The 24,657-nt window shown below is 38.4% G+C and overlaps 1 protein-coding gene across 1 annotated transcript in view; it reads left to right on the top strand.

Moving 5' to 3' along the window:
* The window catches only part of LOC133208240 (teneurin-2-like), a gene marked incomplete at its 3' end in the record, with an annotated part of 370,909 nt that extends 354,335 nt beyond the window's left edge, over window positions 1-16,574 (top strand). Inside the window, exon 5 of the mRNA XM_061345967.1 lies at window positions 16,365-16,574. Within this exon, the coding sequence (XP_061201951.1) occupies window positions 16,365-16,574 (210 nt within the window). The remainder of the gene's footprint in view (window positions 1-16,364) is intronic.
* Between the last annotated feature and the right edge of the window lie 8,083 nt (window positions 16,575-24,657).

Below are 24,657 nucleotides of genomic sequence, written 5' to 3'. Positions count from 1 at the left end.
GAGCCCAGCTGTAGACCTGTGGTCCAGAAATGAGCTGTCTGCAAGCTCTGAGGAACTTCTTCCATAGAGCCGAGAGGACTGTAAAACTCCCATGCATGCCTTGCCAGGGACGAGGTTTATATTTGAATAACCCCACAGCTTTCTGAGCATTAGAATGGCATTTTGGTTTCTTCCAGGATGTTTTAGGTATATGAGGTGGAATGAATGGAAAATTTCTTAAAATGTAAGTGTTCTCCTATCATTGAAAATGATAAAATAAATGTTATATAAGTCTGGATCTTCATGCTTTATTGTAGGAGGCATCTTTTTGAAGACTAGGCAAGAAAATCATTATCTTTTGTCATTAATTAAATTTAAACTAGGAATCTGAAATTGTTATACTACTTTTATGGTCATTTTACTGTGAGATACTGGCTATTGTTACTGAAGCATATACTTGCATCATATTGGCATGAGTCAGGATATATGATTTTGCCTTGCAGGAAATACATTTTTATCTATAGCTTGCTGGTTTGTTTGCTTTGGGGGGGTTTTAGTTACATCACTATAAAGTAAAACATACATCATCCTTCTCATGAGTGATAAGAATCTTTTTCTGAAAATAATTCAAAGGTCAACTCTTGGTAGGGTTAAGGTTAGGGCACCGCATATCTAGTATGCCTAATCATATCCTTGTGTGTGGAGGTATATATCTGTGTGTGTTCATAGAATACATCTGTGGTATACATCTAACTCTCATGTTATGTGGATTTTTTTTATTGCCCTATTACTTGCAGCAGTGTAAAGGAAGAAGTGATAAACATTTTAGAACATTAGTCTCCTAAGAAGCAGAAACCTCTTGCTGTTTCTCCTCACCTTTATAATTAAACAAGTGCTTATCCAAAATATAAGCTATAATTCCTTATCCAAAAGATAGTGAAATACAGTGCATTATAGTTGTATCGTGCATTATGTTGGCATAATGTAAGGATTTTTAAATACTGCGAAGGGTAAGACTGGTGATTATATACACCTTATGATACAGTTGCTTTAATGTTCCATCAGTCTGTGACTCTGTTATAGGTGATTTATGTGTTTTACCATATGAGCTATAGATTGAGAAGATATTAGGTCTCATATTAAAGCATTGGCAAATGGGCATGGATATTCTGGTCGTGATGTGTTTTAAGTTGTTAACCGCAGGCAAATTTGAGACTCTTACCTCAGTCATTCTCCTTAGTAATCTAAGCTGTTTTCATACTTTTAAAATAGCTGTAAATTATTGACCAGAGAAGGAACTGATTTTTTTTTCTCTCTCAAAATCCATTCCTTTTTCTCTACCTCACTGCTTACAGATGGTGCAAAGGTAGTGCCAGAGTTAGGCGTGATGTGACCTGGGGTTGCTGTGGGATTGTTTCATCTGGATGTGAGAGGGAAGCTGTCTGTATGGAGCATAGGACAAAGTTTTTAGTTGGGAGAATTGGTTTTCCTAATACTTTCATGTGTGACATGCAGTTATTGATACAGAAGTTGGTCTCCTTCTTACCTTAAAATCAGTGTAAATGAATTAGTTGAAATAACCATCAGTGAAGTTCATACAATTTAGAAGTTGCTGTAGTGGTGTGGACACCTGACTGCAAGCGAGGCTGAAGAAGTAATAATCTCAGATTACTTAAGTACTTTTTGATGTTCTCTGTCTCTATTGATAGACAGCAATTTTGACAATGAAAGCATATACAGTTATGTTTCGTTCATCTTCCCTGTTTCCTTAATAAGCTTCCGGCTGAGTTTAGATACGACTTCTAGCTTGAGCACGGCATTTGGGAAAACCAGAAAAAGCAGTATAAATGTAAATGTGAAAAGCTACAGCTCATTCTGTTTTTGAAATTGTTGGTGTGAAAAGAACTCAACAGTGTTTTATTTAAACAAGGTCTGCTGCAACCTTGATTGACTTGCAGTAAATTGCCTGGTACGAGAGGCAAAAGGAAGTGGATAGAAAAATGGCAATCAGCACCAAATGTTTCACATACTGATTGACAAGCACCAGAGATGTGCTAGAGTAAGATAAATTGGCTAACAGAGCCCATCTTGACAGCTCCTGAGATGGGAAAATTGTTCCTGTTAATTTGCTGCTGGGACCTTGTCATTTATAGGGATATATATTTGAGTGCCTTCTAATGGCGTAAACAAACTTTGGATTCCTAAGTAGCATATTTCAGCTTCAGTTGCTTTAATTCTTCTCTGTCCATGTATTTCTGAGCTGTAGTTATAAAGTGCTTTAAGACTGAAAAAATGAGAGAAACTGTCATTATTTTAAAGATACAGTTTATGCTGAAATACAGCATAGTACATTCCAGCTATTCTACAGCCTGTTTGATTTTTTTGTGGGGTTTTTGCTGTACCAAAAGTCATGGAACAGAGCCCATTTGTTTTAAGGGAAGAACATGTATTTTTTTTCCTTCAATTTTCACAACTTCAAGTGTAACTATAATGAAAAGTTTTCTTACCTTTTCAAGTTATCTAATTTTGTGCTTGCAAATGTCTTTTAATCATGTTACAGGTTTTCTTAGTACTGCAGAGCAAAGCTCCCTTTTCCACATAGTAGTCTTTCATGTCTGCAATTTCTTTTCATTAAAAGGAAATTTTATCTTTTTAATTTCCTGTACTGTTCTCTCAGAGTGCCATTAATTACAGCAATACACAGCAATAGTAAAAGAGTTATTGGGCTGATAGCTCCTGGGTTGCAGTCTCTGCTCAGAAAGGGCTTATTTTGCCTAAATCTTTTCATATAAAGTGAAATTTGACATGAACATTCTCACTTAAGAAATCAACATTTTTCAGCTTTCGTGTAAGCAAAATAAACAGAGTCCTATATTCATTTAAGGTGTGGCCCACAAACAATAAATGATATTTTCTTTTCTTCCATAATTTATATTCTCTTTATTCGGGTCTTCTCAAATTTTGAACTGGAAATCACCTTTACAAAGGTCGAAATCTTTCAATCCATATTCAAAGTTTTATCTGCCCTTAAGCTGCTCATTTGGAAGTGGTTTTGTAGGTTGTCCGTAATTCTGTATTTGGATATTTTCTGTATTCCATGTCTTCTTCAGGGACTAGTCAGCTCTACCAGAAGACATCAGAGAGATTTTAGAGGGCTAAATAGGCCTGGCTCCTTATGAGTGATGGGATTTCACTTCCCCTTTTGATTTTGAACTTCAATTTAGCTCCAAGCTGCATTCCTAAGACCTGAGCACGGTGGACCATCCAGAATTAAATGAACAGCAACAGCCTGGTATTCCAGTACAAAAAAGACTGCTGCTGGGGGAGCATCTCTCTGTGCGAAGCTTTTTAGGGCTCTAGAGTGACATCCTGGTGGTGCTGAAGGCAAAAATAAGATTTGTATTGACTTTTATGGAGCTGAGATTTCACTGAGGTTTGCTATTTAATGGTGGGATATTCATTCTTGAAGCAGGATCTGTTACAGGGCCTGGTGACTTCTTGTCAGGGAACACAGATACTCAGTGTAAAATATCATAGCAGTCTTAAACATTTGTAGCACCTGATAAATCTTTAAGAAAAAAAGAAAGTATGTTTAGCTGCCTGAAGATGCACTTAGACACAGGGAAGTTAAATGCTTATGTGTTTTTGTGCATTGGAAAATCACGCCAGTATCATACATGACTGAAAAGTCAAGCCTTTGGTTTCCTTATACATCCACAACTTCTACAAGTTTCCATACAGCTTGTGTAAGAAATGTGAAGATCTCAAAAGAAGAAACTAGATGAAGAAAAATGTAAATATCAAGGTAGTATCATGTAAGTGTAAGTATTGGTATCAAGAGTAATGGAAGATTAATTCCCATCATACTGATACTTTTCTTACTGCACCTTCGTGTCTCCCAGCACTAAAATACGAGCATGTTCAGAGTGTATCACAGCAGTTGTTCAGCACTAATTCAGAAGCATACTTAGAAAGCAAGTAAGAGCACTGTATTCAAACTGTAGGTGTAACTAACTAAAGTAGCTTTAATAACCTGAAGCAGAATTAGCCAGAATACGGCACTGGCACTGCACTGTATGATACAGCAGGTTTTAAGTATAGTGTTTAAATTTAGCCGTATACCTAATACTGATCACATGAAACCTTGTCTTCATTTGATATTTGTCCACCAGAAGTTAGAGCTGCTTTTTTAGTAGGTTGCAAAGAGTTAACACAAACTCTCTAATCATTATCCAACTCCCACCAGTTAGTACTATCTATATACAATTTTTCACAGAATTTGTTGAATAATTACAGGTTGGAGTTTTCTCATGTTTGTACAAGGCAGTGTTATTTTTCCCACCTATTAGTGACTCTAGGCACTTGAGTCAGTAAGTGTTGCAACGTTCCTGGAAATAAATTTCCCTAACGGAAATAAATTTCCCTAACAGAAATAAAGACAACATTCAGGAGGATATGGAGTGGAGATGTGGAACAGTATATATGTGGTTGTTGAACAGTATTTAGAATTTCAGTAGAGTAAGGTGAAGGTAAACAGGAGGTGTTTGGAAGGTAGAAACAAGTTTGTAGCACAGCACAATCTAAACTCTGTGTCACTAGAATAAAGATCAAAACAAGTACTTGTAGACTGATCTAAGGAGATAGAGTTCACAGGGTGCCTGGTAACTACCTACCTAGGGCTATTACAACTCTTCCATTAGTGGAATTCCCTGGCATGAATGCTTAGCTATAAGATTGATAAATAGGAAATTCTGTTTCTTCCCATTTTTTTTTTTAAGCTGCACATATCACTAAGTTTCTATAAAGGTGGAAATTTGGTCATGCATGATGATGGCTGTGAGTCTTCCAATAAGTTTCTTCTAAATACATTCCTAATCTTAGAATGTTATTTTTGTCCCCCAAGGAACAGGCGGTTGATGAGTTGTTATAATTTAATGTTAGTTATAGTTAGTTCAGTAGAACCTTTTTTAGGGAAGTTGAATTGATGCACGCTCACGTGAGTTATGCTCATGTGGGTTTTTCTGTTCCTTCTTGCTCTGACTTTACTGGCTAACTCAGAAGTATGGTAATATTAGAGAAGACATTTTGACTTTATGAGTGATGAGGAAAAAAATCATTGAAACAAATTACTGTTTTCCAGCCATGAAGGTATCAAACATATGCCAAATAATCAGCTCGCTAGTGTAATAGGTTCATGAAGTTAAAGAGTTTTCTAATCTTATTCACTGATGTTTTTCCCAAGACAGCAACAGCTTTTATAAAATGAGGCTTATAACTTCTCATTACAGAATCTAATCTGCCCAAAAGACATTGAACAGCTGCAAACCCCTCACATCTTCTAGCTGTAAATTGTTTTTATTATTTATCTTTGTTTAACTAAAAAAGAAAGGGCCATCAGATGATTTAACAAGACAAGAATTAAGTGACATTAGCTTTTGACAGCAGCAAATTATTCTTTTACATTCTGAATTGGTTTAGATAATTTTTAAGTCATGTACGGTATGAATTCTGTAAAACTGATATATTTGGTAGGTGGATTGCTTAGGAAAATTAATTTAACTTTAACACTGAAAGTCAGAAGAGAAGTGATTGATTTCCAAGTTAGCCTTATTCTAATACATAGTTATTTGTAATAATAGTACCTTGCATTGGTACAGTGATTTTCATATTCAAGCATTACACATGGGCAGTACTTCAGGAAATATTAACCACATACAGAGCTGAAAAGGTTTAAGGAAGATACAAAACCTGAACAAACCTGTCAAATGGGTCCATAATAAAACACAGAGACCAGGACTGGCTGGTTCTCCTTCTTTCAACCCTTTTCTATTATCTGCAGCTCTCAAATTGCATTCCTAGGTGTGCAGGTAACTGGTTCTATTTGAGAGGACAGGGAAGAGGAATATATTAAGTATGAGTATATTTTAATGCTGGATTTTTTTTTTTAATACAGAAATTGGTTTCCATTTAAATTTTTTTTTTTTTTCTATCACACGTAACACCTTATGAACAACTTCTTGTCCTGCTGGCAAAATCTAACTAGAGCTACAGCAACGCTAAAGCGCTTGAGACTTCATGCATTACTGTCATGAAGAATCTAGGATTGTTTTGGTTTGTTTGGGGTTTTCTTGATTTATTTCTACCACCACACCCTCCTACCCCCCATATCCTGTAAGACTGCTTGGAAATGAAAGTATAAATTATAACATGTACCTAAGAAGAAATAACTTTGAATTTTACCGTAGTTTTATTTAAGCAACATTTAAACTTCCTGACTACAAAGTTGTTATACCCACACAGGTAAGATCATGATTCCTAGGATTCTGTTTTTTAAACAAATGCTCTATTGGCTTGTACAGTGTGAATTTAAGACTCTTTAAAAACTATATTTTATGCTTTCTCAGATCATCCTATGTTACTGTCTTTCAAATTTTCATAAAGGTGGTAGAGATTTTGGCAGGTAGAGATTTTGAGTGCCCTTTTCCTGAGGGATTTGGTCCCCTCTAGGGATGATTTTGCATTTTGATGTTTCACATAAACCTGGATGTATTTAAGAGAAGAGGTAGTTCCATTGCCTGCTTGAGAAGGGAGGGAATGGATGTTGCTTGCACTTAGTTTGTCTTCAGTATTATCTTTAGAGATCTTGCCAACAAAAATGCTTTCGCTCACCCTGAATGCTGTGGGAGTTCATGTGCTGCTGATGTGATGGAGCTGTGTGTCAACAATGCTGCTGCTCTGGGGAACTCCAACATGAGCCTTTCAATGTTTCAGCGACCTTGAAATGAAAAAAAATTCTCCAAAAATAAAGGAAGAAAGGCCTCAGGGCTTCAGGGGCTCCGGTGAAGTCTTCTGAAGTAACACAGCAGCCGGGAGCACAGCAGGCAGTAGCCAACCTGTCATCCCTGCAGTCCACAAAGACATGGTTGCAGGCGTAGCTATCACCTGCCCAAACATCTCCACTGTCTCTTACTGAGAGCAGGATACACAGTGTGTCAGTGAAAACAGCATAACTCATCTCCCTGTGTGCCATGCTGGGCTCTGGTTTCTGAGGAGCAACTAACCAAAGATGCAATCTTTGTACATTGATAGAAATTGCCTTTGGGGGCATATTCTTGCCTATACTGTAGTTATTATTATTGTTGTTGGTGGTGGTATTATTATTACCTGCACTGGGTTCATGCTCACTTGTGCTTTTTATGCATAACAAAAGGTTAGAGAAAATTTAGCAGGCCATGTCAGACGTTGTTCATTTTGTTAAATCGGAAGGATACAAACCATAGTGCTGACTCCTCTTCGCTGGTTCATTGTTATGTAAATCACAGGGATGACTTTCTGTATGTAGATCTTTTTTTGGCATTGTCTTTTCATTGTTTCAAAGCCACCTTCTGTCTTTTCCTGGTATGATATGATGGCATCAACTTCATCTTTAGTTGCCCTTACTGTCAGTTTTGATGAAGCGAGATAACCCAAAAGGCATCAATAAACAGGTCTGTGCAGGAATATCAGCACCATGCTTTTAGGAAGAACTTATTTTCTCCTTTGACTCTTGTGAAATAGACTTTGTGAAAACCTTTCTCTTAGCTTGGCTGGTTTTGTTCATTTGTTATTTTCAGAGAGATAGGAACTTCAGAAACCCTGGAAGTATCTTTCTTCTATGATAACTCTGTCATCCAAACCCTGATTCCTATCTTTCTATTTTGCTGTTTTGGAGCTTTTTTGCCTTAGAGAAAAACCAGTTTAGGCAACAGAAAACAACTTGGTGCTGAAGAAAATGATCACCAATTGTTAGATTTCATTCCCTCTTCTTAACAAGCATCATTTTGGGTTTCTGGTTAGTATTTTCAACTTGAAATACAGTCTGATAAATACAGGGTTAACAGAGTCCTCTTTACAGAGAGGCTAGCACTGCTGCTTGCTAGATGAGGTGACTGTTGGTGTGCCTTGTCTCTCTCCTGAGGGCTGTCAGTACAGGCTGCTTGGCAGTGGGGAAAAGGACTTTCTCCCCTGGGGGAAGCTTTGCTTGGGCTCCACGCTGGCCTCCAGTGTGCTGACGTACAAATGCCATTTTAGCTACATAAATAATAGATGCTGCTACTGTATGGGAAATGGGTGATTTTTCCTGTTGTCAGTTAACTGTAGTAATTTCATCAGGTACAAAATATTTATATTCCTTATTCTAGTTATGACAATACCTATTTATTAAATATGGCTGCTTGGGAGTACCCAGCCCATTGTTAAGATGTGCTTTGCACACATATTTGATGGGAAGCAGGGTTTTTTTTCTGGTAGAAAGCAATTATTCTGGGGAGGAATAGGAGAGCCTGCTGAATGTGCTATACCTCAGGAAAGTTTCACCTTCATCAGCTGCCTGGTTCATTTGTAGTGCTTTGCACTGCAAAAATATGCATCTTACGTTATTAGTTGTTTCCTGGCACATTTAGCAATACTTCTCACTCCTTAAGTGAACTTCACATTGCTGACAGTATAGGTGCTTCAGCTGGGCTGACTTGGAAATGTGGTGAGAATGTGTTGTGTGCTGTGGGAGGAGGGCAGTGTGCACTACCTCTGACAGCAGGGTCCTACCTGTGTTCCCATACTGATTCCATTTAGCTTTCCAGCTGTTTCCTGAAGTCAGGGAGCAAAGGAGGAGGATATCTGATCCTTCTCTTTTATCATCTCTAGTTAATGTCCACCCAGTGCCATTACTTAGCTTTCCCTCTGTAATTTTAGTAATATGAGCAACACAGCAACTGCTGTTAATGGTGCTGCCCATCGTTTAAGTCACTAACATAATTTTATGGGACTACTTTCTACAGGGTTCTATACTTTATTGGTGTAATGTATCAGCTTCAATCAGTAAATGTCAAAATCTTAATTTCCAATTAAGTGCTTTACAGTTTCTGTCCTGATGGAATCAGTTATATCTCATCTCCTTTCACTTTTTACGTTACAGCTTCCTGCACTAATCCTTGAATGCTGCTCCAGCTTCCAAACAGCTATTTAAAAAAAACAAAACAACACACCAACAAAAAGTTATTTTAAAGTTTCCCTTCTTTTCGCAGTCTGATGTGTTGGGGATTGCACAGTGTATATCTTTGCTGTCTGAGTCTTGATCCTCTTGACCAAAGCTATAGAACAGGCATAAGTGATTTTACTGTTAGCGATACATGTGACTAACTGTAGGTATTGCAGGTCATAGAGTGGTTTGGGTTGGAAAGGACCTTAAGCTCATCCAGTTCCAACCCCTGCCACTGACAGGGACACCTGGATGGAAGCCGAAGTTTTTGACTTCTCTCAAGCAGTACAGTGTACCCCGCCTACTAAGTCAAGCTTTTTCTCTGAGGTCTCCAAGCTATACCTGGAAAGAGGACATAGAGCCAGTAAAACGTACGGGTTTGGACTGATCACTTCACTGAAGCATCTGAGGGAGCTCATCTGCATTAGTAGATGAGGATCTGGGAACTGAGTGATTTTCATACAGTCCCAGACTGGTTTGTGATGAAAGGGAGCTTAAAGCTGATCCACCTCCCCTGCCATGGGCAGGGACACCTTCCACTAGAGCAGCTTGCTCCAAGCCCCTGTGTCCAACCTGGCCTTGAGCACTGCCAGGGATGGGGCAGCCACAGCTTCTCTGGGCACCCTGTGCCAGCTCCTCAGCACCCTCAGAGGGAAGAACTTCTGCCTTAGATCCAACCTGAACTTCCCCTGTTTCAGTTTGAGCCCATCACCCCTTGTCCTCTCTGGCATCCTTGTAAGCCCCCTTCAGATATTGAAAGGCTGCTATGAGATTATGTTTATTTTATATATGAATAGTAGGTGTCCTAACTTAGAGAAGTACAAAATAGTTATATCCTCGTGATTATGAAGATTACCAGCTGTTTAAAGCTGTTGAAACTCGATCTGCTTATAAAAGCCTCTACACATAGGAAGATGCCTTCATAACTGTAATTTATCAATGAAGATATGCTGGTTTGGTAGATGAACTCAGTGAGAAATGCTGAAGATGTGTGGGGTCAAACAATCTACATAGATTTTTGCTACATGTGCTAACCTTAGAAGTGAGATTCTCCTGCTGCAAAAACCTGGAGAATTCCATTGCAGGTACAATAAGCTTTGGAATCTGTATTTACAACCTCTAGGTTTCAGGTGTTTTCGAATGATGGAAGTTTTTATGTTGAAATGGCTGACTTAGGAGGGTGGGCTGGCAACATACAGGTTGTGATCTTCCCCCTACCAAAGTTAATGGCAGAATGGCTATTTGAGGTGTCTGGATTGGTCCTTCAGAATGCTTAAAATAATGTTCTTTTTTGGATATTTTGTATATCTGTTTAAATGTGTGTGGGCAAATACATTTAAATATATGAATATTCATATAAACAGATACACAATTATATTTCTTATATGTTGTTGCTAGGTAGCAATACTATACTATATTAAACTTAGCTGAAAGGTTACTTAGCAGCTCTTCAAGATGTAGTTTTGTAATGCATATTTACACAGGGACTGCCCATGCATCAGAACTCTTAAATTCCAGGTGTTTTTGTCACGTTTGTTCCCTGCTTCCTGTCATGCACCATGGTGGAGTATAGAGGCCAGGGTTTCACACTCACAGGGGCTTTATTCACCCACAGAGCTCCGTAAGTCCTTTGCAGGAACAGGAAGGGAAAGGGTATGGAAGGTGTGTCTCAAGAATCCTTCAGGTACTGATAAGCAGCTTGCTTCTCTTCTTTGATTGTGTCTCTTATTTATGTATATTAATGCTAGCAGTGATTGCAGGCAGTCCTTTTTTTGTTCCTTTTTTTTTTCTTCCTGTGATGAGTTGGGGTCTTTCAGGCTAACAGCAACTGGAGCATCTCTTTCCAAACGTGTTATTGTGATTAAGGTGAACAGAGCTCTTAGCTGTTTCACAAGTGTCTGGGCTTGACACCATCTTCCCTGTCAACCCATTGCCACGTTATTCCATGACCACACATAGTAGGCTCCGCTGTTATCTTGTTTCTTGTTGTACCTCTGTCTGGCTATGAAGCTGTCCTTAACAAGAAGATTATAGGAATTTCTCTCACCAATGTCTGATCTGCATCCTCAGCTTTTGTGGGTGTCCTCCCAAAAAAGACAGTAGAAGCTGGAGCTCCCCAATGACTTTTCATGGGACATGAAGATACTTGGTGGCAGAGCTGTGGCATCATTACCAGCTACAAGCCTGGCTTGATTTTTAGATGTAGATTCTACAGCAGATTTTAAGCTTTAGGGACTTGGAGTGTAGCAGTAATTGAGGAGTGGTTTCATAAAGGCTCCTGGGCTGATGACAAAAGATGTCACTTTGGTAAAAACAAAAAAAATACAAGTTGAACTAGTAAATCAATGCTGTCTGCTACATAATCTTAGGGGGGAAATGGAATATAAGTGATAAGATCATAAGAAAAGCCCTTACAGACTGAGATGCTGTGTGACACGGGAGCCCAAAGCTATCTCGGATCAGAATGCCCTCCTGAAGGAGAGTTATCAAGTTTCTTCCCTCACTCTAAGTAGTAAGATAAGATATATGTCAGGAGAAAGCCATAAAGGAGGAAGGAGGAAAAGGAAAACCTTTTCTTGTTCTAGGCTGCTCTACAAATACTGTAGTCAGTATCTGTACAATTTGTTGCCATGCATGAGCATATGCGTATGAACAGATACTGGAAAGAAGAACTAGTATTAACTTTTACTACTGAATTGTAATATATCAGCTTTAAGACTTTGGTTTTCCTTTATAGCATGTGTATGTGGTTTAAATTTCTGTGGGTATATTACACATTTACATTGTTGCTGTCAGTGGAAATACGTACCTCTACACAGGGTTTCTGTCAACGCACAGCTAGACAAAAGTCTTGTTTGAAGGAAAGCAGACAAAAACTGTATGTACTCCTATTTACATTATGGATTTAACTTTCAAAACCAGCAGTGTAGTAGAATTGACAGTATGCTCTATAATACTGCAGGGATTGCAAATCCCATTGTGAAGTGGTGGAAATTTAGAATCATTTCAAGAGATGGGAGGTGTCACAATACGACAACTGTAAAAATATCTACGCACACATTAAAGGGTCTGGAAGGAAGCTCAGGTTTCTGAAACCTGTAAAGCATAGTCTGTTATTTTAAATGGTACATTGAGCTTGTGTGACCACAATATTAGTGTTCAACACTACGAATTGAACCCATTATTTCTAATTTAAGAGTATGTAGTAACAAATAAATTGCATTTATCATGCTCTTTATAGCCTAACTGAAGTCCATTCAATTCTCTTCGGTACTTTCACAACCATTCTCTCGACTGTGGTACTGCAGATAGTTACCCTTTGGATTCATTTCCTAAGGCAACAAAGCTAAAGTGTCTCTCTCTGTTCCTCTTTGGTAATTTTTCAACTTGCTTCCCAACAGGTTTTACAAAGGATTGCTTGTCTTCAGCCATTCCATGTGTTTCAGGGGCTGGGGTGGAAGGCCGCACAGAGAGAAGCTCTGGCTGAATCCCCACTACAGTACAGGAAAAGGCTGTAGCGGGAGTTTAATGTTTACAAGGTGTCAAAAATCATCTTGACAGAAAGATCAGGAATTCCCCAACCACAAGAAAAGTTTTAATCAGATTTAAGAGGTTATTAGGAAATCCAAGCACAGGACAGATCAGCAACAGGGTTTGTGACTTGCAGACTTCTATGGCTTTCAATTAACATGTGCTTATAGGCAAATTTTCCTCAGAAGCCAACTTCCCACCAAAATAATGCAATGTTTTAACAACTTGTTACCTTCTGTTTCCTCTAACCTACAAACGGAGCTATAGTAATTAGACGTTTTACCTTGTCTTCAGGGATTTGGGCTGTATTGTTTCATGAAGGTATCAACATGATTAGCCTTCCTGGCAAAAGAATTCTTGGCTTTTTTCAGTTCTCTCAAAGTACTCTGCAAAATTGTTCCTAAGTTTCCCTGAAATACCATATGCACATTACACAGAAGACAAAATCTTTCTCCCTTCGTCTCATAACCTCACATCCAACATTTTTATGATACAGTAATATATTTCCATATGATGCAGCAAATGCAGACTGTGAATTATAAATCTTCTTTTAACTTCATAATTTTGAAGCAGAACCAGAATATCTGAAAATTAAATGCTTGCAATAGGCGCAGTGTCATATTCCTGTGTGAGTTGTCTCAAACCTCAGCCTCTTTCCTTGTTTATAACACACTGCAGAAGAATAATTAGTAACGGGGTTTGCTCAATCACTTTCCTTTAATATTTAGGATATTCACTGTAGTATTTTGTAACAATAGCATAATCATGAATAGTAACAGTAATTATTCCTATCATCAATATTAGAATTATTTCCTCGTAAATGCAAGTCCACAGTGAAATATTCAATCTATATTGAATTTTCTCTAGCATAAAAGACAGTAGATGGGGATTACCGTAAAGTAGCTTAAGCCCATTTTTGTTATGTGATAACTTGGTCATTTAGTCTTATCATCTGTGCTGGTTTTGGCTGGGGTTTTGGCTGAACATGGGAAGTGGGGAGTGAATTCCTTGTTTTGCCTTGCTGTGTGTCGGGTGCTTTCCCTATTGAACTGTCTTTATCTCAACCCACGAGTTTTCTCACTTTTCCAGCTCTTTCCCTCATCCTGTTGGGGTGAGTGAGTGAGTGGCTGCGCGGTGCTTAGTTACCAGCTGAGGTTCAAACACGACATTATCTATCTATGCAGTGCTAAAAACATGATAATAAAATAAGCAGAATAGTCAATTCTCTATATCCACATATTTATTTTGTTTCAAACTTTTTGAAGGTAAAAAAGTAGTCCATGCTATTTGCTGGTACCATGCAGAGAAAGGAGTTGGGTTTTTAGTATCTCTGGGTCTACCTTGACTTCAGCAAAGCGTTTGACACCGTCTCCCACAGCATCCTCACAGCTAAATTGAGGAAGTGTGGTCTGGATGATCGGGTAGTGAGGTGGACTGTGAACTGGCTGAAGGAGAGAAGCCAGAGAGTTGTAGTCTATGAGGCAGAGTCTAGTTGGAGGCCTGTATCTAGTGGAGTGCCTCAAGGGTCGGTACTGACTGATGAATATATTCATCAATGATTTAGATGAGGGTTTGCTGATGACACTAAGCTGGGAGGAGTGGCCGACACGCCAGAAGGCTGTGCTGCCATCCAGAGAGACCTGGACAGGCTGGAGAGTTGGGCAGGGAGTAACTTGATGAAATATAACAAGGGAAAGTGTAGAGTCCTGCATCTGGGCAGGAACAACCCCAGGTTCCAGTATAGGTTGGGGAACGACCTGTTAGAGAGCAGTGTAGGGGAGAGGGACCTGGGGGTCCTGGTGGACGACAGGGTGACCATGAGCCGACACTGTGCCCTTGTGGCCAAGAAGGCCAATGGCATCCTGGGGTGTATTAGAAGGGGGGTGGTTAGTAGGTCGAGAGAGGTCCTCCTTCCCCTCTACTCTGCCCTGGTGAGACCTCATCTGGAATATTGTGTCCAGTTCTGGGCCCCTCAGTTTAAGAAAGACAGGGACCTGCTGGAGAGAGTCCAGCGCAGGGCAACTAAGATGATTAAGGGAGTGGAGCATCTCCCTTATGAGGAAAGACTGAGGGAGCTGGGTCTCTATAGTTTGGAGAAGAGGAGATTGAGGGGTGACCTTATTAGTGTATATAAATATATAAAGGGGGAGTGTCACGAGGATGGAGCCAGGCTCTTCTCAGTGGCAAACAATGATAGGACAAGGGGAAATGGGTACAAACTGGAACACAGGCAGGGGGATTGGACTAGATGATCTTTTGAGGTCCCTTCCAATCTCTAACATACTGTGATACTGTGATACTGTGTGACTCCTTTGGTTGAGTGCTGCTCCCAAGTATAATTTCTATGTGATGAATGGAACCTTTTATTTAATTTTCCTTTACTTTTTTCTGTCCTTTGGAATTTGATGTGTGCCTCATACTGTTGATATAAACCTTAGTGCAATTCATATAAAATTCCTATGAAAAAAAAAAAAATCATTTGCTTTTCCCAGAAAGAAAATGTAACTAGTGACGAAGCCAGTGTGTATTTGCTCTGCTACTGTTTCTTTAAGACCGATGGAAATAAGGATGCACCATTTTATGTAGTTTTGCTGCCTTTTAACATCAGTAGCTAGCATGCAGCAGATCTCTCTGCTTCACAGACTTCAGCAGTATCACAGGGGTCATATTTTCCTATGTATAAATTATTCATGAACAATTTCTCCAGTGCACTAGATAAACTTGCAGAGATCAGAATTCATGTTTCTCTTCTTCCTCTCATCTCTATAATCAGTCATATTCTAATAGGCAATGCAAAAAAACCCTCAAAACCTGTATTCATCTGTGTGCATTTGATGGAATAGATTGGTACAAAGTTATAATTAATATAAGGTCACTAGAGGGAAGTTCACAAAAGTAAAGAATAAGTAAGTATGAACATTTTTGTTGCTGACTAGATGCTACTTGCTTATTTGACCAAAAACGTGTTGTTACAGTGGGCTGAGGTATGTTGTACACATTAAGGACTGGGTTTCAGAGCTGAAATTAAACTGTCTGGTGAGCGAGGCAAGAAATTCTGCCCTTACAGCACCAGTGCAGAAAGAAATGACCGTGAAACACTTAAGAATTTCCAGTCCATATTCCAGCTTATCCCATTTCTTCAAATGGGATAATTCTCTTTCAGTCCTGCTGTCCAAACCAGTGGGTTTGGAAAGATCTACAATAATACAGAGGATACTTAGCTTGGAAATAACCTTCATATGGTTCTTGTTACATTCCTCTAATCAATTCCTGTACTGGAGCAATTTCACTGGTAAAAAGAAAAAAGAAACCAGAACAGCACCATTATTGTAAGAGATGATTACAGACATGTGCTGTAATTCCAGGAATCAGCTCATTGTAGTTCCCTTTCCCATTGGTCTTATTTAGCCAAAAAAATGCACCCTATTTCTGTGAAAATTCTTCTGGTAAAATCTGTAGCTGATGCCCTTGCATTTTGTACCACCTGAGGATTCAGTGTGGGGCCTTTGGGCATTTGGGTGCTCTGTGTGTTGGTACCCATGCAGAAGAGGTGCTCCCGATCCAGTGGTCTGCAGTTGCTCTCAGTACACCAGCATCTGCTCACCTGATGGGTTGCAAGCCAATGCTCTGGAAAGACTTTTGGAATGAGTTTACAGCCGAGCTGCTCACAATGCCTTGAATATGATACAAAGGGACAAGTTTGTACCAGTGGAGAGATGATGTGGCTCTGCACAGCAGTAATCGTGTAACAGACAGTTACAGTGCAATTACTTGGCTGTTTGGGTTTTTTTTCATTACATTCATTGCTGATCTTTGATCCCTGTGTCCTCTTTCCCAGGTCGTCCCATTCCACCTACATCCTCGTCTAGCCTTCTCCCATCTGCTCAGCTGCCCAGTTCTCATAATCCTCCACCAGTTAGCTGCCAGATGCCATTGCTAGACAGCAATACGTCCCATCAAATCATGGACACCAATCCTGATGAGGAGTTCTCTCCTAATTCATATCTACTAAGAGCGTGTTCAGGGCCACAGCAGGCCTCCAGCAGTGGTAAGAAATTGCAAACATATGGAGTTTTTTTGTGCCATGTTTGTGCCAGTTTTATGCCTTTTTTTTTTTTTTTCATTTATTGCAAATGTTCTTGCATCAGCACAAAATTGAGAGCATCTATGGAAAAGGGCAAACAAAAACTTACAGTTTTATCGCACTGAACATTTTTTGGAAACACCATACATCATTTATGTTTTTCCTTCATTTTACTGAAGAGAGCTTTTTAGTTTTAGGAGTGCTACAAGCAGCATAAAAATATTACTGTATTCTTGTCTCATCAGAGGGATTTATTTTTCAAAGTAAGTTTCCAGCTCCTTGATGCATCTTCTAAGAGTGAGGTTTACACAGAATGGTTCTTTGTTCTGCATAGGCTCATGTAGGTGATGAGGTTCTATATCTAAAGATGTGTGTTGCTTCTGCCATTCTGTGTCTGTTCTTGTTTCAGAATCTGTCTGATTTTGTACTCCCAATGTCACATTTAACTAAAATACTGCTATTTTTCTGCAAATTACTTCTTGTCTTTCAGGCCACTGTTTTAAAACATTTGCAGCTCTGCTTTCAGTCATCTGAAGTTTTTAAGGTTTTCTTTATTCCTTTTTTTTTTGTTGTTGTTATTATTAACAGATGCTGACTTTTCTTTTTGACAGCCAGAAATCAAGGAATGAAGATGCAATCCCTTTTTAGAAATACAGGCAAAAAAAAAGAAGGCCATTATAGTTCCTTATGTTTTGCCTTTTTTGTTCGGGTTTTTTTAACATACATGTCTGTTGTGCAGCTCCTCTCTATTTAACTAAATACTATAAGTTCATATTTTATATGCACTTTCTGATCTGCTCAAGGTCACTCTTTCCTGTAACAACACAGTTCTGGAGGTACTATGTGGTGTGGAACTTTTGGCCTCTGTGGGTGCATACAGTACACTCATATGGTGCTCTTTAAAAGGGCTCATGGTGGGAGGGTGAGACAATGAGCAGAAGTTGAAACATAAGATTCAGAGTGGATATAAGGTAAAACTTTTTCCGTAAGGATTGGGTTGGAACGGGTTGCCCAGAGAGCCTCTGCAGGCTCTGTCCTCAGAGGCTTTCATGAACGGATTGGTTAAAATCCTGAGCTACTTGATCTAACCTCAGAGCTGCCCCTTGCTTGGCAGGAGGCACGAGCAGGGACCTCCTGGGGTTCCTTCCATCCTGAATTAGCCTTTAACCTGACCAGCCATTCGGGTGTGTTAAAATATAATTACACAAAGAAATAATAATTCAGAGATTGAGCATGCTTCTTTGCTACTACAGCGTAGAAGGTGGAAAATATGATTCCAGTTTTGAGGGTTTTTTTTAAGAAGTTCAGGGGGATCTTGGGAGTAGCAGACCTCAAATTCTGTAATAGGCAACTCAGTAGAAACCATTTCGTGGGGGGAGGGAAGTGAATATGATCTCTCTTTGATGACACAGTATAGCTTCTGTAAAGGGTAGCCATTTAAGAGTTCATTTCTGAATGAGGGTGATCTAGTTAATAAAGGCTCTTTATATTTTCAAATGGGTCTCAGCAAAATCTGTTACTAAACACTTTTAAGGGGAAAAAAAGGAAAGACCCCTTCACAGTAAGGAGTTTGAAAGACAGTAGAAGCTGGAGCTCCCCAATGACTTTTCATGGGACATGAAGATACCTGGAGAAAATGGTGGGGTAAGAAAAGTACCTGATGGCAGTATGGTAAGGATGAGATCAGACTATAAAGAATCACAAGAGGATATTTTGAGACCAAGTAACAGAGCAAATAAATGGCAGAGGAAAATCAGGGCAGAGAAATGTAAAGTGGTATTCATGGAAAAAGCAACTCTGCTTCACTATTGGTAATGGTGATGGGCTGTTGCCAATCAGGAGTGAGTTGCTGCGGATGTGCATGCTTCATCTCAGAGCTCAGAACAGGTGAATGTTAACAAGGAATAAAGAGGAAAAGAAAGAACATTGTATAAGACATGGTGGATCAGTGTATAAGGGTTTCAGGGGGATTGGAAAAAGTGAATGGGGGAGAGATGCAATAAGGGTTACAAAGTAGAAGAAAATCAAGGTCAAGGAATGTGAACTACAAAAGGAGACTTGGAGGATACTTGAATACTTGGTACTTGGTGTTAATAGCTGCCATTGGAGGCTGAGTGAACTAGCATTGCTTTTCTCATGAAGCCAAATAAAACAAGTCACAGTAAAACAATACTGCAAATCTGATGGAAGAACTCTTTAGGTTTCATTTTTAAAATAATCATTGTTTCTTTATATCCTTAAAAGCTTTGTGTTTCTGGCCTGTTGCAGTGGACTGGATCCAATGAACCTTTTCTATAGGCTCAGATATGCTTTGATTCGTATATGAATGGCTGATTTGTTCATTCTATATTTTAGCATTTATCTCCCCCAAATGTGTCATTTTATTCTTTAATGAACAGTCATAATAACTGAATTTTCAGGCTGTAAGAAACAGCCATGGGGTGTCAGGGGATTTTTGTTGTTGTTTTTGGTTTGGGTTCTTATTTTTTGACCATAGACACATGCTTAATTGCTTGATCACCACTGAGAGTGTTCTATAGCACAGGTTCTTCTAAACTTAATATATCCTCTGGAAAGTAGTAAGTGTTTTCTAATGATGTCATTTTTTTCTGTAGTTCTCACATGTTCTCATGTAGTTCTCTAATGTTTCCTTTCGAGAGCGTATAAGAAAACACCACAGATAATGCCATATACCTTGACTTGGAAAAGCTAACCTTTCTGTGTGGCTCATTCTTATTATTGTAAGATTTTCAGGGTAGCTTTCATCATTTAGATGTTATGGAAAGGTGGAACCGTGCTTTGATTATTTTTTTCTTTTTTTTTTTTAATTTTTTTTTTTAATCTGTTCTAGTTCCTGTGGAAACTTGGCACCATAGATTCAGGCGTCTGGGAGAGAGTAAATACATTTAAATATTTTACGCTTGGTCTTGGGTTGAAAAGGAGGTATTTGAAGATACTTAGATTTAAGATTCTAGATTCTCTGAACGAATCTATCACAGTCTCCAAAGTAGATGCTGAAGATTAAATATTTGCAGAAGTCTCATACTGAATACATTATATAAGTGTCCTCTTAATAGTCTGATTGTACACTTAAGCTTGCTTCAACCTCAACAATTACAGGATAGCTCCTCAACAACTTGAAGATGAGTCTTCTTGGATATGAGGTGATAGTCATCCACGTGTACTGCCCTGTGCCCTTCACAAGAGCCATTCTTGGTATATCTGGAAAACTCATTTGCCTAAAAAAATTACCTAATCAAATCCTCCATCAAATGAGCAATCTATTGTTGATATTATGAAGGCCTTTAATCTACAATAAATCTTTGTTAGAACTCATCAGAGCTTCCAGTTTGAGAGAAATGTGATTATAGCACTCTTAAAATGACATTACATCATTGGGGTGATTGGTTTATCATTTGGAGAAGCGACATCAATCATAACTAGCATAACCACACAGTAAATGAATTCAACCTTTCTACTGCAGAACAATGACACAATAATTGCTCAGAATCAGACTTAAAATGAAATCAGAAAATGCACTTTCTTTAAATATGATGTTAACCTAATGGAATATATTATCAAAAATCATGTTTGAGGAAAGTCTGTGTAATTAAAAATACGTGAAAATGTATTCCTTTTTTTTCCTCATTAGAACCTGATTTCAGTTGCAGAATCATTTTCTATGCAACAGATATTATGCTGGTTTTAATTGAACTCACATCACTTACATTCCTCTGCTTGTATTTCTTAATATAATATGCAGCACAATTATATGTGATGAAGGACAAGAGGTTTTTGAAATCTGGTGCACCTGCTGATAGTGTTTTGAAAAACACAAATATTATAGAAGGAAATGAGACTTTCATCCATGAGAAGCTAGTGGATTATATTTTTCCCTTCTAAAAGGTCAGTTCCTGTCACACCATTCTCTAGGATGGTTTCTTACAGCTAGAAGGAGGGATAGGTTTGTTTCTTCTTCCTGTATTTTATTCCAAGCGATATAAGGTGACTCATGTTCTTGGAATGCCATTTTAATGGCTTCAATCATAATACAATATAATGGGCTTTTTTTTCAGTCTTACATAGGAATAAAAGATAAGGAGTGTAGTTGCCAGCACCTTTGCCTTTACTTTTTTATATAAGATTTATTCCTATTAAACCAAATTTTGGAATCTTAACAGAAAAACTGTTTTCCAACCTGAGTAGAACACCTAGGACAAATCTACTTGCACAATAGTTTGCAATATATTAGAACCGTAACTGGATACATTCCTCATCTTCAACCATTCTAAAAACTTAAAAAGTAAACGCAGAATGATTTTTGGAGTATTTTAATTTGGGGAAAATTCTCAGCTGTGGATTAGATATTGTCACAATGCCGAAGAAGTTACTGGAATTTAACTGTAAGGAGGATCATGCCTAGTTTTTCAGTGTTAACATGTCTTTTTGGCTTAGAGACAATAATCCAAAGTTCTGGTTCAGGGTAATAGTATTTGCCCACAGGGTAGTTTGGATACTGCTTAGAAGACAGGGCTTGCTTTGATTTTTTTCCCAAGCAGTTACTGGCAGTGAAGGGAGCGCTTTCCCATGGTGGTTCCAAGTCCATGGGCATTCTTTCTCAATCCAGTCAGTATGGTGCCATCAAACTTGTCTTGCTCATATGCTGTCATTGCAGGTAGTAGAGGTCTCACCCACCCACTTGCACAGAAAATTAGCATAGGATGGTTGATCAATATGTATTTTTAATTTCACAGAAACTTTGGGTTTTGGTTTGTTGTTTCTTTGATTTTTTATTTTTATTTTATTTTATTTGGAAGTTCTGGTTCTAAACTGTTTAATTGGAATTGAAATCTTCCTCTCCTTGTCCATATTGCATTTCCGGTGGGGAGAAGGGCTGTTGTTTTACTTTGGTGTTTGTTTATTGTGGTCTCTGTCCATGACTTCTGAGGTCATGTAGGGAGGAACAGTAACAGAAAGAAAAGTTTTGGTGTTCACCGCCTTCCCTTTTGGTCCTAACTGCTGTATGCATTTGTTAGGATTTCAGCAGCATCTCATTCTGAACCCTCTTTCAGAATATTTCGTTTCAGACTTTGCTAAGTTATGCTTAGCTCAGCAACAGTTGAAATCAGTTAAGGTTCTGGGTTTGATTTTTCTAAATTATTTTATATACTTTCTAATATCTATTAATCTTCTAATATCTGCCTCTGAAAGGTAGCCCTTTGTATACAATTATGTTGAGGAACAGTGTTTTCTGTTCAGTATGTTCAGAGGGAAATAGCAGAAGCTACATTTTTTCCCATGACATTTTACAACAATGCAAAAAAGAGTTGCAGATTGTTCATTTGGATTTCTATTTACAGATTAAGAGTAAATTAGGTATGTTTGTTTCTGGGACCATCGGTGTTATTCTTACTGAGTATCTCAGTGCTGTAGCCTTTTTTTTTTTCCTACCTTGACACCCATGGCTACTATGCACTGACGCAGAAGAAAGCAAAACTAGTTTGAAGGCTTCTATCCTTAATGTTTAATGTAGCTGAAGAGCATAAACCACCCTATATTTCTGCAAAACTTCTCTTCAGCAGGTGACAATGGCTGATAAAGATTCCTCTATTACAGTAAATAAGATTGGAGAAAAATTAAAACCCACAGGGTTTTAGTGCTTATGGTATCAAGACTTTGAGGTTTTAAGCAATAGTCTCTCTCTAAACATACTGTTTTAAACAGTGCATGTATTTAGCAACAGGGTCTTTAAATAGAGTATTTTTTCCCCAATTTGTTTTTAATACTTAAATTCTCTGAATCCTTAATGGCCAGCCACATTCTAATTCTGTTGTATCTCCTGAGCACTAGGTCTAATTTTAGAGCTTTGGACTGGAATTAAAAATGGAGGGAACAGCATGAGCTATGTTTTCCCACTGAAACTGAAGGGTGCACTTTTTCAAAGCATTAGCTCCATGTTGCTGCAACTATTACTGGTATTATTTGATATATTGCTGTTAGTCTGTGTAGCTTATGTTGATGATGCCAACAGATGTCTGAATTTCAGCCAGAAGACATGATTCTAGATATTAAGATATTGCAGAAATATTGTATTTATTAATTCATGAATTCATAATTGTAACAGACAAACAAATCTCAAACAGAAGGTTTCTTGGTAACAAGAATGGTAATGCATTACAAAAAGCTATTAATTTGAGATCAGATTCAAATTCTGTTATTTCTGTATTAAGCTCACCATGGGTTTGAGAGCTGGAGAGTTTTTTCTTAGCTGCTTTTACATCGTTTTATTGTAAGGTTTGGAAATATACTGAACTGGAAGCTTCTGTAGCAATAAAAGCAGCTCAGTAAAGTAGCTGCAGTATTAACTTTCCATAGGTCTGTATCTCCAGCTGTTACTCTGCTGCGCTGTGATATCTACCATAATGGTTGGGAAACCGCTTAGTTACTACAGCCAGTCAGGCCTTGCTTTTTCTTGTTCCCAATCCTTACTGTGTCTCCTAGCAGCTGGTTGGAGATCACCAATAAATGTCATACTTTGGAGGCTTAAAGATTAGATGCTATTGCCCTATTAGATGTTGTGCCAAGAAATAGGTGTCTAGACTTGGTACCTTGCTGAAAAACTGGAAGGTGCTGGGGATGTAACGATTATAAGCAGTAAAGCTCTAAACCTGTTCTTGCTAATGCTCATTGCTTCAGGTCATGCTGAAAGTGTGGAAAGAATTTCTCAGGCTTTCTAATAGTTTTGTCTTTTGATACAGTTTTTAATCTCTGTTTTCATTGTCAATGACATAATCCTCACAAATTCTGTAGGAGATTCAGCTGCTTTTTATATGGAAAAGCAACAGTTAGGAAACATTTCCTGGTTTTAACTGGGATTTGGGATTTCAGCAGGAACTGGTAGCTGATTCAAAGTGAAGAGTCAAGTGTATGTGAGCCATAAAAAATTGGGAATCTAAAATATAGGATATATTTTTTTCAGAATTATTTGAAATATTTAAACACAGGAAGTTCTGTGGGTTGGTTGGGTTTGTAGTAACAAAAAGTGTCAGAACTTTGTTCTTTCTCCCCGTAAATCCAAGTAAGTGCTGTTACAAACACTTGAAGGCAAGCAGACACTTTTCATCTGAGTCAATATATTTTGTCTTATGGATTTCCTGATTTTGACAAAACAAAGCCAAACATTTCTGCTGTATTTAAATGATAAATTATGCATTTATCTAATGCTTAATTATTATTCCTAGTTATAGAATTACTTGGCTATATTTACAGTTACAGAATACCTATTTCTAATATGCTTACAAATATTAGCATCTTATCAGGCAAATCTGTAAATATGTCATCTGTTAATCACATTAACATCTCTAGAAACTGAGTTTATCTTCATTCAAAGCACGATTCAATAAATAGAAATCAAGATTATTTTTTTTCCTTTAGAAGATGTTCAGTCGTATCCTAAAAGCTACAGGACATGGGGAGCTCACCGCATCACTGGAGAAACTATTGTGGTTATAACTCAGTGGTTATTAATTATTCTCATGGTCTCGTGACTCTTTGCCTGACAGCTCTCCCATGCATGTCTTTCATATCCCTTCAGCATAAACAGAAAGAAATCTGATCTCTGTCATTTTACTCGGAATATTTTTCTCTTTCTGTTTACCTGAAGCAGCCCTGTTGCCCTCTGGGAGTACATACACTAAAAGGGTTTGCACATATAGCATCCGCTGAAAGTACAGCTCATCCAAGCAAAATACGCTGTCCTGTTGCTTCCTAATCCAGCTTCTCAAGTGCATTAAACCATACTGCAAAAAGGACTCCTTTGCTTGCATCACTGCATCTTCTGCTGGGTTTTGCTGATGCATTCTTTTGTAGACCAGGATTTTGTTTTTCCCACAATTTCAACTTTATCAACCTTGTACAGCCACAGTTGCAGTGGAAATGTAATGGAAGTATGAGGCACTGGAATGGGTTGCCCAGGGAAGCTGTGAATGCTCCATCCCTGGCAGTGTTCAAGGCCAGGTTGGACAGAGCCTTGGGTGGCATGGTTTAG

This window comes from Neopsephotus bourkii, unplaced genomic scaffold, assembly GCF_033783945.1.
Source record: "Neopsephotus bourkii isolate Nb327-2 ecotype Australia unplaced genomic scaffold, CSIRO-AGI_Nbou_v1 NB_246, whole genome shotgun sequence".
Classification (NCBI taxonomy): domain Eukaryota; kingdom Metazoa; phylum Chordata; class Aves; order Psittaciformes; family Psittacidae; genus Neopsephotus; species Neopsephotus bourkii.
Note: the sequence above shows the minus strand (reverse complement) of the source record. Positions and strands in the feature narration are given on the sequence as shown.